The 13023-nt window shown below is 41.4% G+C and overlaps 1 protein-coding gene across 1 annotated transcript; it reads left to right on the plus strand.

Moving 5' to 3' along the window:
* Positions 1-1533: 1533 nt before the first annotated feature.
* PRDX4 (peroxiredoxin 4) lies at positions 1534-8501 on the plus strand. Its single transcript, XM_026846281.1, has 7 exons — positions 1534-1560; positions 1831-1970; positions 2971-3087; positions 3662-3784; positions 4436-4566; positions 6775-6809; positions 8378-8501. The coding sequence occupies exons 1-7, from the start codon at positions 1534-1536 to the stop codon at positions 8426-8428; spliced, it is 624 nt and encodes a 207-aa protein (XP_026702082.1). The 3' UTR covers positions 8429-8501.
* The last annotated feature ends 4522 nt before the right edge of the window (positions 8502-13023 follow it).

The following is a 13023-nucleotide window of genomic DNA, read 5'->3' on the forward strand; positions in this document are numbered from 1 at the left end:
CGGGGCGGCAGCGGCCGTGCGGCCCTTCCCCAGAGGGGCTCCGCGGCCCCTTTCAGCCCTGCGCCTTTGTGGGGAGGTGGCGGCGAGTTCAACGCTTCAGAGACCTTTAGCAAGGTCTGGGGTTCCAGAGTAGCGAATGAGTTAAGGGAAACGCTTTACTCGATAGACAGAAGCGTTTGGTTAGGTCGAGTCGCGGGGGGATGTTCAGGGGCACCCCTTCACGCTGTCAGATGCTCCCCGAAAGTCCCGCTGTGCAGAACAGAGAAGAGAGGCAAGTCGAGTAGAAACGATCTTCGCTGTGAGAATTTACAGCTTAAATCATTTTCCTTTACCGAGCCAGGGCATGACTTTTGTTTTAAACGTTTGCAAACATGCTACGAAAAAAATGGAAAACCAGACAAAATATTTGTAACTAACACAGTTTGGTTTTTCCTCCCTTCCTAATGTAAATTCTTGCAGCGTTTCAGACAAGTGTTTTTAATCCCCAAAAAGTCACCTTAATTAGGGAAGGGGGTCAAGATGCATATTTTACTTAACTGCTTTTCCTTCTCCCTCATAATCTTAGTCAGTTGAAGAGAATGTTTTGCTACAGAGATTAGATTTGGGGTGTCACTATTTTGTAAAGAGCAACGTATTTGAAACATTTTTGGAGACCTTGAAGAAACTTGGAGGTTAATCCTTGCTTTCACTTGAAAATGGTCCCATACCTGCAAAGACAATAAAAAAACATTAGAAGTCGGGGGCTTGATATCTGATCAGAAAGAATCCTGCAGAAGACTTGAGAGGAAGAAGAGCATTTCTTAAAAAAATGTAAACTGAAATAATCAGTCATGCCTACTGACTCTCTGTATCTGCATTGCTGCATCCTTTGTGAATTACATCAAGTGAAGCCAGACTTCCCACACAGGGGCACGAGCTGTCTGATGATTTGGGGTATTTTTTGCAGTCCTTGTTGTACATCCTCACTAACTTATTGTACGGCTGTGGGTTGTCCTAAGAAAAGGAGAGCCCAACAACACAGTCATCCAGATAATTAAGATTCCATATATTTTTCTCAGCAGCATTTTCCCAATGTCCTTTACATCACAAGTGTATTTAGATTGCCTTGTACCTCCAGCATACCCTATCCTTTGTCTCAGAATTCACGTTACTATGAAAACAGTTCCTGGCAGATTCATTTTTAATATTTTAAATTCAAGGTTAATCCGTTCTGATAGGAATAGTAAATACCTTTCATGTGTTTTAATTGGATTATTTTTTTTAAACACAACTATTTTCAAGTTATTATTTGCTTAGGAGTTGTATGTTAATATACACTGCCTTTTTAGGCATTTATCTCCAAAAATGTTCTAGCATGTATTTTTTATGGACTGTAGTTTTTTCATGGCTAAAAAGTAACAATATGAATTTGAACCATCTTATGCTTCTGGTTCACAACAGCTATTCAAAACAAAATACTAAGGGTTCCTGAAGTTTTAAAACAGTTTCTCTTTCCGTCTAACAGTTGTTCTGCCATGAGCTGGTAGTGCACACATGGTTCGTTCAGTATGCCCAGATAAGGTTTGTGTGCCCTTGATTATCAGTGATTCACAGGGCTCACGTATAAGCACAAGTTGGTCAAAATATTTGCTTTCCACATGTACTGAAACCTGCATGTCTTCATCATCCTGTAACCTCTGCCAGCTGTGAATTTTTTTAAGTGGTAAAAAAGTTTCATTTTGTAACTGTGTCCAGTAGGTTGTTTTTCAAGCAAAAGGAGAAACAGTTGTCCTTGCACACCAGCTAGCTAATGAACAGCTTTGAACACGTGCTTTGCATTCTGACTTTTAGCTGAATGTTTTTCCTATTTCAGTCTCCAAGCCAGCACCTTACTGGGAAGGAACAGCCGTCATTAATGGAGAGTTTAAAGAGTTGAAATTAACGGATTATGAAGGAAAATATCTTGTCTTTTTCTTCTATCCTCTTGACTTGTAAGTATGACCAGTGTACATACCAAGACTGAGTGCAGCTGCACTAGACTCATCGCTCAGTAATTTTCTTTCAAGGTCTTGGTTTTTTGTTTGGTAAGGGTTTGGGGGAGAAGAAAGGAGTAACAGAAGAAAATACATTCTTTGCATTTGTGCTTTCTTCATGCATTGATAAAATTGCAACCCAATCTTTGTCCTAATAAGTGTGTCCACTAATTTGTCTCTCCACACAAAAAAATAGCTTTCAGTCTGTAGTAGCCAGTCAGGCAACCTTTACTTTCTGTGTGTAAATCACTCCTGCAAATAGAAGACAGCACCCCATCTATATTTTTTAGAGTGTATGTAGTATATCTAAGAGGTGGCATTTTCCCTTTAAGCTCATCCATTAACATCGTAAAAACACTTAATCATTACCCTTCTTTATTTAGAGTACTTAACTGGCTGAGTGAAAACATCTCTGCTTTCTACCAGACAATCCCATTTCTTTCCACAAAATGAGGAAAAGAGGGCAGAGATGCATAACTGCCATAATACAAAGGAAATAAGGTGGCTCTTGGCCCTTAGCTTCAAGGCCCTGGATACTGTGATCTTTACCACTTTATTTCTTCTGTAGTGGAGTCAGTTCACGTCAAAACAGTTAAAACTTGCAGACATGCACAGTAACAACAAATTATAGTATGTACCTCTGAAAAAATTGGCTAATTGTGCTTAAATTCAAGCACTTAATGTTCATAAAGTCTAAAAGAAAGTAAGTGTAAAAACACTTGAATCCAGATTGTAAGCCAACTGTAGGTTTATAATCTTCAGTAATAAATCATTTTTAACTAAGCTGGAGTCTAAGGCTGGAAGACTTGTCAGGCAGCATTTCAGTTAAGTACTTGAAGAACCAATAAAAATAAGTAAAAGCTGAAATAATTTATGATAAATACACCATTTTGTTAAACAGAGAACTTACTGGATGTTTCATAAAATTTTTTACTCTATCTTGTCTTAAATTATCTAGTACATTTGTATGTCCAACTGAGATAATCGCCTTCAGTGACAGAATTGAAGAATTCAGAGCAATAAATACCGAAGTAGTAGCATGTTCTGTGGACTCAAAGTTCACTCACTTAGCATGGTATGTATCTTATCCTTGTCTTTCTCTAAAAGTTACTCATGGGTCTATCTTAGCTGAAGAACGGTATCCCCAGATTTTTAACCTATGTAGTTATACCATAATGTGTAAAAGCGTGACTCTATTGATACAAATGTTTAAAATATTTTTCAGTGGTAAAAATTCTTAACCCTAGTGCAGGAAAATACCTTTATCTTTGAAGCTTGTTTAATATGTATTGCCTGAAATACATCATGTCTCAGTCCAAAAAATACTGCATATACCAAAAAGAAAGACATAAGGATGCAAGTGCCTGTAAATGCATCACACTATCCCAATTCATGAACACATTGGTATAAAGCAAATATGACTGATAAGAAAGAGGTCATTATTAATAGATGCAGCCAAAAACAGCCAAAAGATCTACTGAACATTTTGCTTGAACCATAAATAGTATTGTTCTCTGTTGTGTGCAGAACAAAAAAAATGTCGCTTGCACTAAATCCTTCTGTCTGTACTGTTCTGGTTTGTGACTTCTAATTTTGTGTAGGGAATATAAATATTTGTGAGAAATACATCTGTATTATTTCTTTCAAAGGATTAATACTCCTCGAAAACAAGGAGGACTTGGACCTATGAAGATTCCACTTCTTTCAGACTTGACACACCAAATTTCAAAGGATTATGGAGTATATCTGGAAGATCAAGGGCATACACTTAGGTATTTCACTTGATGAGAGTTTGTTGGGATTATTTTTTTGCCGGGATAGTACTTACTAATCTATATCTAAAGGAGCATTTGAAATCTTTCTTTGAGAGCATATTTTACTTGGGGATTCATGCCGAGAGACAAAATAAATATTGAAGAACACAAAAAAATAGCCCTAATGGGTCAAAACAGGGGTGGAGGTTAATATCCTATTTACCAGCAGTCATCAGCGGGTACCTAGGGGAGGGCAAACATGCAGAATTCCCCAGAATTGCAGTTACTCAGGGACCCCCAAATCCAAGTGGAGTCAAGACTGAGGGTAACTAATGGCCTCAAGAGAGACATCTTTCATAAACTTGATTAGTTGCTTTTGGGATCCCTGTAACATGATAACATCTGCAACATCCCCTGGCAGGGCCTGTCAAAGCTTGGTTTTATGTTCTGCAGAGAAGTATCCTTTTTTTGTTTTTAACTTACCCTCAGCTCATGTCATCTGATACCCCAGGTAAAGAATAGTAGGTTACTAGTATTCTAAGGTGGTGGGTAGTGGATGGTGTTTGCAGAGATCAAATTCCTCCCATTCAGCAGACATGAAATAGTGCTTAAACACAACACTGTAATTAGTTCTGTTTCCTAACACACACAAAAAAAATATTTTCACAGAGGCCTTTTCATTGTTGATGATAAGAGAATCCTTCGACAGATCACGATGAATGACCTTCCTGTTGGGAGATCAGTGGATGAAACGCTTCGTTTAGTACAAGCATTCCAATACACAGACAAACATGGAGAAGGTGCTCTTTTAAATACTTTCATGTTGAAGATTGTTTTGCTTAGACTGGAAGCTGTATTTGTAGCTTTTTGGAAGAAAGGTACTCAGCAGCATTAGAGACTAGCCTTATGCTACAAGATTCTGTGGTCCCCATACCTCCATAGGTTGTTTCTAGAATAGTAGTTCACATTTTGCTTCATGTCCATGAGAATGCAGAGCATAAAGCATTCCTTAGTCTGAATTAAGGCATTCTGTACCATTGTCATGGTTTAACCCTAGCCAACAGCTGAGCCCCACGCAGCTGCTCACTCACTCCTTCCCCCTCCCAGTGGAAAGGGGAGATGAATCCAAAAAAAAAAAAAAAGTAAAACCTGTGGATTGAGATAAGAACAGTTTAATAACAGAAATAAAATATAGTAGTAATATAATAATAGTAACGGAATATAATAATAATAATTGTAATGAGAAGGAATATAGCAAAAAGAGAGAGAAATAAAACCCCAAGAAAAAAGTGATCCACAATGCAGTTGCTCACCACACACTAACCAATGCCTGAGCAGCAATCCGACCCTCCCAGCCAACTCCCTCCATTTATATTCTGAGCATGACATATGGAATGGAATATTCCATTGGCCAGTTTGGGTCTGGTGCTCTGGCTGTGCTCCCTCCCAGCTACTTGTACACCTGCACACAAGCAGGATGCAGGAAGCTGACAAGTCCTTGATCTCTTCATAACAACTAAAAACATCAGTGCATTATCAACATTCTTCTCATACCAAATCCCATACTGAACCCAAACCACAGTACTATTCTAGCTACTAAGAAGAAGAATTAGCTCTGTCCCAGCCAAAACCAGGACAACTGTCTGTCAGAAGTGTAAGTCTGTACAAAATGCGAGGCTGTGAAGAATCAGGCCAAATACTTCTGTTCCTGTTGGCAGTACAAAATAATTGAGATGCAGGCCATCCTTGTCCTGGGTCATTCATTGGGGATCTGTGACAAGTAATTAAGAGTGCTTCATGTCAAGATACATGGTGATACTGTGAAAGTTAGACTGCCATCACCTGTTTTTGTTACAAGTCCTATGTGATCACCTTCCCCTGACAAAGAAGGTTTCACTGGCTTCAGATCATTACTTTTTCTCAAGAATTCATATTACCCCAGTTCAAGCATAGGGTGAACTTTTCACATTTCTTTAAATAATGTGGTTAAATAAACACAATGATTTGTTTAAATATCAATACACATGTTCACCAGCTTAACTTCCATTTCAACTCAATTTCACCTGGCATTTTAAAGTACCTTTATCCGTAGGAACAAGTCATTACATGCTTTGCTGTACAGATTTAGAAAGATAAATGCTGATACTTAGGCTATGCACATGTAACTAAGGAAATTTAGCCTCTTTACTTACAAAGCTGTCTTACAGAATACTGATCTGCAGTGTGTTTCCAGAGTACCACATTTTTTTCCAGCTCTACGTGGAATCTCACTGGCTTTTGTATGCCTTCCTAGGCACCTTACTGAATTCTTTGCACAGAACACAGAAAAAAAATTGTCCAAAATTCCTAATTGCATTTGTGGTGCTTTGTCTAACAGCATGCCTCAAAGCAGTGTAATAAGGCATAACTCATTGGGCTAAAGCCTCAGAGGGAGAGCTCTGAACAGATAAGAGCTTCACTCCAGAATGTGTGACTGTGCAGGTGGTCTAGGGGCTCTCAGGCACACTGCATGTTAACCACATGCTGTAATCCCTTTACTTTGGAGAAAGGCTCCGAATAAAATCACTCAGTCTCTTGTGGAATCTTTGAACTGATTTCTTTGCTTAAAAAATTTACCCTAGCATTGGTTTTAAAGAAAGAATGGTAGGTCTCCTTGTAGTCACCTGAATTTTATCATGAAACTTTTGTTTCAACTAGAAGAGGTGTTCATTGTCAGATACTGCTTTGCCAGTATTTGTCTAGAGGGGCCTGAGAATTAAACCAAGGCATAGGCATCCATCCAGAGATACGCAGCTTCCAGGTAATGGAAGTGGTAGGTGGTATCAGGTATAAAATGTTATGACACTATCCCATGTATAAAGAAAACTGCATATTTAATAGTTGCAGGCATTTACATGTGACACCTGTGTGCTGTTTTAGTTTAAGTTCAGAAAGAGAATATTGTGCTCAAAAATAAGCATGTCTAAAACCACGTTTAACATTGTGTTTGGTTTTGGTTTTTTTTCCAGTTTGCCCTGCTGGTTGGAAACCTGGCAGTGAAACAGTAAGTCACTGTTTTTATTTAAATGCACATACTACTGAAAAACACTGTTACCATATCCAATAAAGCCAAATCCAAAATCTTTGCAACTTTCAATGAGATGATAGGAGTATACTCACATTATTATAGTTACAGCTTTTGGATTACTACTGATTTAATTAGGAGCTCATTTCCTGCACACTAGAAATATTCCAGTTGTTTCACATTTCCTGTGTGTGAACAAAAACACTTGAGCAGCAATGAGTTCATGATCAAAAACTTTTTTTTTCCTCTTACCACCTGATGAGAGAGGAAGTTGAAAACTCTTGAGGCTGTCCTACCTTCTCGGTTATTTGTCCATATAAATTGTTGAGTCTTACTGTGGATCCTAGGCACTACCCAAAAAAATAAAGGTACAAGTTCCCAGGCTGCTGTAATATCTGACAGAGCCTATGTGCCACTGTCAGAACTCCAGCAGAGAGCACTGCTTTGCTGTGCAATAGCTCTTCCTCCTTTGTTACTACTCACCTACATGTGACTACAAGCAGAAGAGCTAGGCTCCAGATAAACACTCATTGAACTTGTTTGTGTTCTCTGACTTGGATCAAGCCTCAGCAGAATAATGAAACTTTCACTAGAGGTCTGAGCTGCCTAGTTCAGATGAGATCACTGTCATTTATTTGAGCATGTGGCTTTCTTCTGAACCATCTGGTGATGACAGAGTGTTGTTGTTTAAGAGCTGACTCAACAAAAAGTAGGTCCCAGCAGCCTCTTAAGAAGGGTAGTGAGCGTGGTAATTGATAATAAAAACTGTGGAATGTTAAACCATGTTTCTTTGCTGGATGTGAAAACTTCCCAGGATGACTGGAGGCTAGGAGTCACCTCTTTCAAGCTAGCAGATGAGTGTCTTAGTGAGGGAAGCTGGATATTAAGACTGTAAAATGAAAGCAGGCTGGCTGGCCTAACAGACATATCTTGAAGTTCTGCCCTCCATAACCATGGGTCACTTAAATAATACATTATCATATTTTCTAAAAAACAGTGCATCTCCAATACTACCAGTTTATAAAGATCTAAGCCAATACATAAGCATTTTCTTTATCCTCTGTGCAAAAGATGCAGATAATTTAAATAGCATAGTAGTTCAAAAAGCCTTTCTCAAAGATGTAGCCATGCCTTCTAAATGTGTTTGATTTAATTAGATCAAACCAGAGGAAGCCATGAGAGTGTGGTGGCCAAGGGAAGAACTGTAAGTAAGTTCTAAGCCTCTTGATTACAGATGTTATTAAAATGTCTCGCCTTTGGGGCAAGCAACATAGATGTATGTGCTCCCAGCTGTCAAAATTCTTCCTTTGGTAGGCTGCACTCTCTTTTTCCCCAGTCAGTTAAATCTTTCTGCTACTGCTCTTAGGTACCTTTAGAGATAAACCATAACCTAGTGTCAAGTCAAATGATAAATTGCTCTTCAGCGTTGCTAATGTGTTGGCCTTAGCATCATATTATGAACTACTATGGGTTTTTGATTTTATAGTTTGTTGTGTTTGTGTGGTTTTGGTTCTTGACTAACATTTTCCTTTTTCTTTCTTGCACAGATAATTCCAGATCCAGCTGGAAAACTGAAGTATTTTGATAAACTAAACTGAGTCTCACTTCTGTTGAATTACATAGGTCACATTCAACTTGATTTTTGCCAATAAAATTTCATTAATTTTGTTACTTTCATGAGTTTGACTAATATGTAACTAGTAGACCAGTAAAGGTCTTGTTGCTTAAACAGGAGTCTAACCTGTGCAAAGCACAGGTACCTCATTAGTTATCAGGGAATGGTCTTATGAAATACATGTTTTCCCTTGTTTAGATGCTTGGTTTTCCCCAAATTTACTTTTCTTAGAATCTCAAGCTTAGATTCATGATTTTTGCTATTGCTAGATTATTTAATTTCTGCAAAAATGTTGTCTGCTGGGTCACATTCTAGGAGCTACAGCTAGAAAAGAGCCACCTGATTATGGTATGTTAGTCCGTAGCCCAGAGGCAATAGCAGCTAACCCAAAAATCAGAAATAAGTTAGTTGCTGAATTAAGTTTCCAGTCTGTCCAAAGCTGGAAAACATGTTGAAACTACTAAGAACGTACCCTACACTACATAAATCAGTACAACTACACTGAAAGAAATACAGCTGTGCCAGTTCATGTGATTCGAGAGCTGAACCATGCTTTTCTATGCTTGTGTTTGTAGTGTACATGCTGATAAGATCAATTCCATTTCACATGGTCTGAATTTTTTCCCTGGCCCTACACTGTTGACATATGTACATAGTGGTTAGTGTCCTGTGCTAATCCACTCATTCACCGTGGCTCCAAGTTTTAAGGGAGTAATTGTAGCCTTTCCCAAGATCAGAATTGATATGTCCAATGTCCATCAGAAACTCTTGTGGCTCGTGTGCATTAATTCCTTCTTTCAAGGGCAAAGAACATCTCCATAGATAACATACTTGTCTGCACTGGAGAACCCTTTCATAAGAATGTCTTTTCCTGCTTCTTCCCACCTCTCCCTCTTTTTAACATGGTGTTCTAGAGTCTGTGAAACTGGAAAAACAGCACCTGAAATCAGTGTCAGCTCTTCACCAGGGTCATCCCTGAAAGGCCATAGAGAAGGCGTCCTCCCTGCTCCAGTCCAGCACCACTACATTATTACTCTTGGATGAATCCCACACTGGTGGGAACTCACCTCCCCTTCCCCCACCAGACCATACAATTCCCTTCCTGTACACAGACACTTCAGTACAGTTCTACAAACTAGACCAGAAGTTGCATTTTCACTGTAAAGTTACCTGATTTTGTAGACACTGGTGAATACTGAGCAGCTTTCTGGAGTACTTGCTACAGCTGCTCGACTTCTGCTTCAGCTGCGATACAAATACCAGCACCTAAGCGCTTGCCTAGGGCAGAGGGAACCACGGCCAGAGCAAGCAGAACTCCGCCAAGCCCCAGCCTCCCTGTCCCTGTGAGGCCCGGGGAAAGGAGCAGTTCCCTATCCCATCCAGGGGGTAATGGAGGCACAGTGGGACCAACGCCAAAGGCTGCTCAAGTGCTGCTCCAGCCCATGTGATCGCAAAGACCAGAAGGCAGCATGTAGAGAGGTGGTTTCTCATGTTACTAGGCTGTAAATCAGTGGCTTGAATTTTACTCAGAATTTTTTTTACATCCTTTATCAACCCTGAAACACCAAAAACATCAACACAGAGAATGTTCAAATAACTCCCAACTGCAGTGTGACAAATGCAGGCCCAGCTATTACATGGATATTCATGAGCAGCCCAAGGCATGAGACAAATCTGCCTGCCTTTAGAAACAGGGCTTGTGCCTTCTTCAGCAGCTTTACCTGCCTCTCCAGCCAGGACAATCTCATGGATATCTAACACTCTCCCAGCAGCAAAAACCTCTGTGGCACCAGGCCAGAAAATGAGCTATTACAAAGACGGAGATATCACCCACGCGTTGAACATGCTCCATCCAGCCCACAGCTCCTTGTGGAGCCAGGCGAGTAGCAAGTTACAGCAACAAAACCACAGGTTGTATCCCTGTAGCACATACAGCAGTGAGAGCATCAAACAAAAGCAGATGTTGAAAGCTGTACAAACCCTCAGCCAAGAAAGGAAAAAAGGACTGAGAACACTTACTGACTGAAGAAAACTGAGGCCATCTGAACACTTTGAACATTGCAGAATTAGGTCTACAGCAGAGTATGTGTGCCAAATTTGAAAGCCCCAGCCCTCTCAAAGGAATGAGCTAAGGAGTTACTTTTTTTTTAAAAGCAGTTCAGTAGGAATAAAAAGTCTTAGGGAAATAGTCCTTAAGCAAAGACCTGAGGTCACTATGTCGCATTACATATTTGAAATAAAAGATTATTTCTATGGAAAGAGAGAATGGGGTTTTGCAGAGATTTGGATATACTGGTAGGGAAGTTTAGGAAGGAAAAGACTGCGAAAAAAATGCAAAAGTGATAGTGTTTGAGGAGGAGAAGTGAGAGTCTGGGAGTGGAAACAAAGGTAGATTCTCAGTTACACACTGCCTCCAGGAAAGAGGGAAACCAAAGGACAGGAGATGAGATCCATGAATAGAATAATAAAATTGGAAACTCGGTGGGGGCAAGGAGGAAGAAACACTTTAGTTTGTGGGTTTGGGATCAGAAGGATTTGCAGATCATAGAATCACAGGATCATTTGGGTTGTCAGACACCTTAAAGGCCACCTAGTTCCAACCCCCCTGCCATGTGCAGGGACACCTTCCACCAGACAAGGTTGCTCAAAGCCCCGTCCAGCCTGGCCTTGAACACTGCCAGGGAGGGGGCAACCACAGCTTCTCTGGGCAACCTGTGCCAGTGCCTCACCACCCTCACAGGAAAGAATTTCTTCTTTATGTCTAATGTAAATCTCCCCTCTTTCAGTTTAAAACCGTCACCCTTCATCCTATCCCTACACTCCCTGATAGAGTCCCTCCCCATCTTTCCTGTAGCCCCTTTAAGTACTGGAAGGCTGCTGTAAGGTCTCCCCAGAGCCTTCTCTTTTCTAGGCTGAAAAACCCCAACTCTCTCAGCCTGTCCTCATAGGGGAGGTGCTCCAGCCCCCTGGTCATCTTTGTGGCCTCCTCTGGACTCCCTCCAACAGGTCCGTCTCCTTCTTATGTTGGGGTCCCCAAAACCAAGCACAGCACTCCAGGTGAGGTCTCACAAGAGCAGAGTAGAGGGGCAGAATCCCCTCCCTTGACCTGCTGGCCACACTTCTCTTGATGCAGCCCAGGATATGGTTGGCTTTCTGGGCTGTAAGTGCACATTGCTGGCTCATAGTTAGTTTTCCCCACTACTACCCTCAGGTGCTTCCCTGCAGAGCTGCTCTCAATCCACTCATCGCCCAGCCTGTATTTGTGCTTGGGATTGCCCTGACCCGTGCACAGGACCTTGCTTGGCCTTGCTGAACTTCATTGAGGTTTGCACAGGCCCAACTCTCAAGCTTGTCTTGACCCTTTCAAATGTTGGCACAGAGAGTTGAGTCTAAGAACCTGATTTTCAGCTGCTGGTTTGAAAATGATGACTCACATCATGGCAACCTCAAATGAATTCTGATAGACCAGGCAATGCCACCTGCAATGGTCTCTCACAAAAGATTAACTGACCAAACAACAGAGTGGTCTGTTCTTCCAGCACTCTTCACCTGATGTTTGAAATAGTGGAAGAATTAAATCTCACACAACTCTGCTTCCCAAATCCTGAGATGTATTCATGTGTCTCTCTTGGAATTGAATGAAACACTGTCTTCAACTTCCACTGATGTTTCAGGCAAGCCTCTCGCATGCCTTGACTGCTCTCTCAGCTGTTAAAGAGAAACTTGATAGGGTGCTGAGCTCGGCAGCTAAAAGCCACCTCTCCAAGCAGGACAGACCTAGGCTGGGGTAGGAACTTTTGTGACCCACCCCCGTTTGGGACAGGTACTCCAGCAAGCCTACCCCACTGACCACCACCCACCAGTGCTGCCCCACTGCCTGCAGATGCTCTGAGCAAGTTCTGCCTCCCTAGCAGCCAGCCCTGCCTCTCCTGCACTGCAGAGCCCTGCACTAGCCTCCCTGCAACACCTGTAAGAAGAAACTCACTTTTAGCAGCACAATTCTGGAGGTCACCCCCTCACAGGCACCCCACCAGCTGAACTCAGAGGGCCCGAGTGACTGCTCGCTGCTGCAGGGACCACACCTGAATTTTCTGCTGAACAGTTACCAGATAAAGAAGTGACACTGTGAGCAGGGACCAGACCCCGTACCACTGTCCTTTCTGAGTGTCCCAAGTACCAGTCCCCAGAGGCACGCTCCCCTCCTCCAGAAATCTCCCATTTCTGCTACATAACAAAAAAATAAGACAGTAAGGAGCAGCTAATGCCCAGAAGTGCCTCCAGCCTCATGGATTGGAGCCCTGCAAGGATAAGGATCCCCTGCTGTCAGGGAAAGTGCTCCATTATATTTTCTGTGCAGGTATTGTCATCCAGCTACACCTTCCACAAAAGGCATGCCCCCGGTTCTCTTTCGAGAAATCTGCATATTTACCCTTTTATCTTCCTGTTAGCTACTGCCATGCCCGTGAAGAAATCATCTCTCCCACACCTAGTTAAAAATGCATTCAGAGGATCAACAATCAAACAAGTCTGTCACCAGACAAAGGCTCGACTGAACCTGCAGTAAAACCAATTAAGCAT

This window comes from Athene cunicularia, assembly GCF_003259725.1.
Source record: "Athene cunicularia isolate RWA chromosome 1 unlocalized genomic scaffold, athCun1 chr1_part1, whole genome shotgun sequence".
NCBI lineage: Eukaryota > Metazoa > Chordata > Aves > Strigiformes > Strigidae > Athene > Athene cunicularia.

Coding starts and splice junctions, on each gene's coding strand:
- PRDX4 (XM_026846281.1), top strand. CDS start 1,534: ATGGTTCGTTCAGTATGCCCAGATAAG. Junction 3,088..3,661: donor AAGTTCACTCACTTAGCATG/GTATGTATCTTA, acceptor TTTCTTTCAAAG/GATTAATACTCCTCGAAAAC. Junction 4,567..6,774: donor CACAGACAAACATGGAGAAG/GTGCTCTTTTAA, acceptor TTTTTTTTCCAG/TTTGCCCTGCTGGTTGGAAA.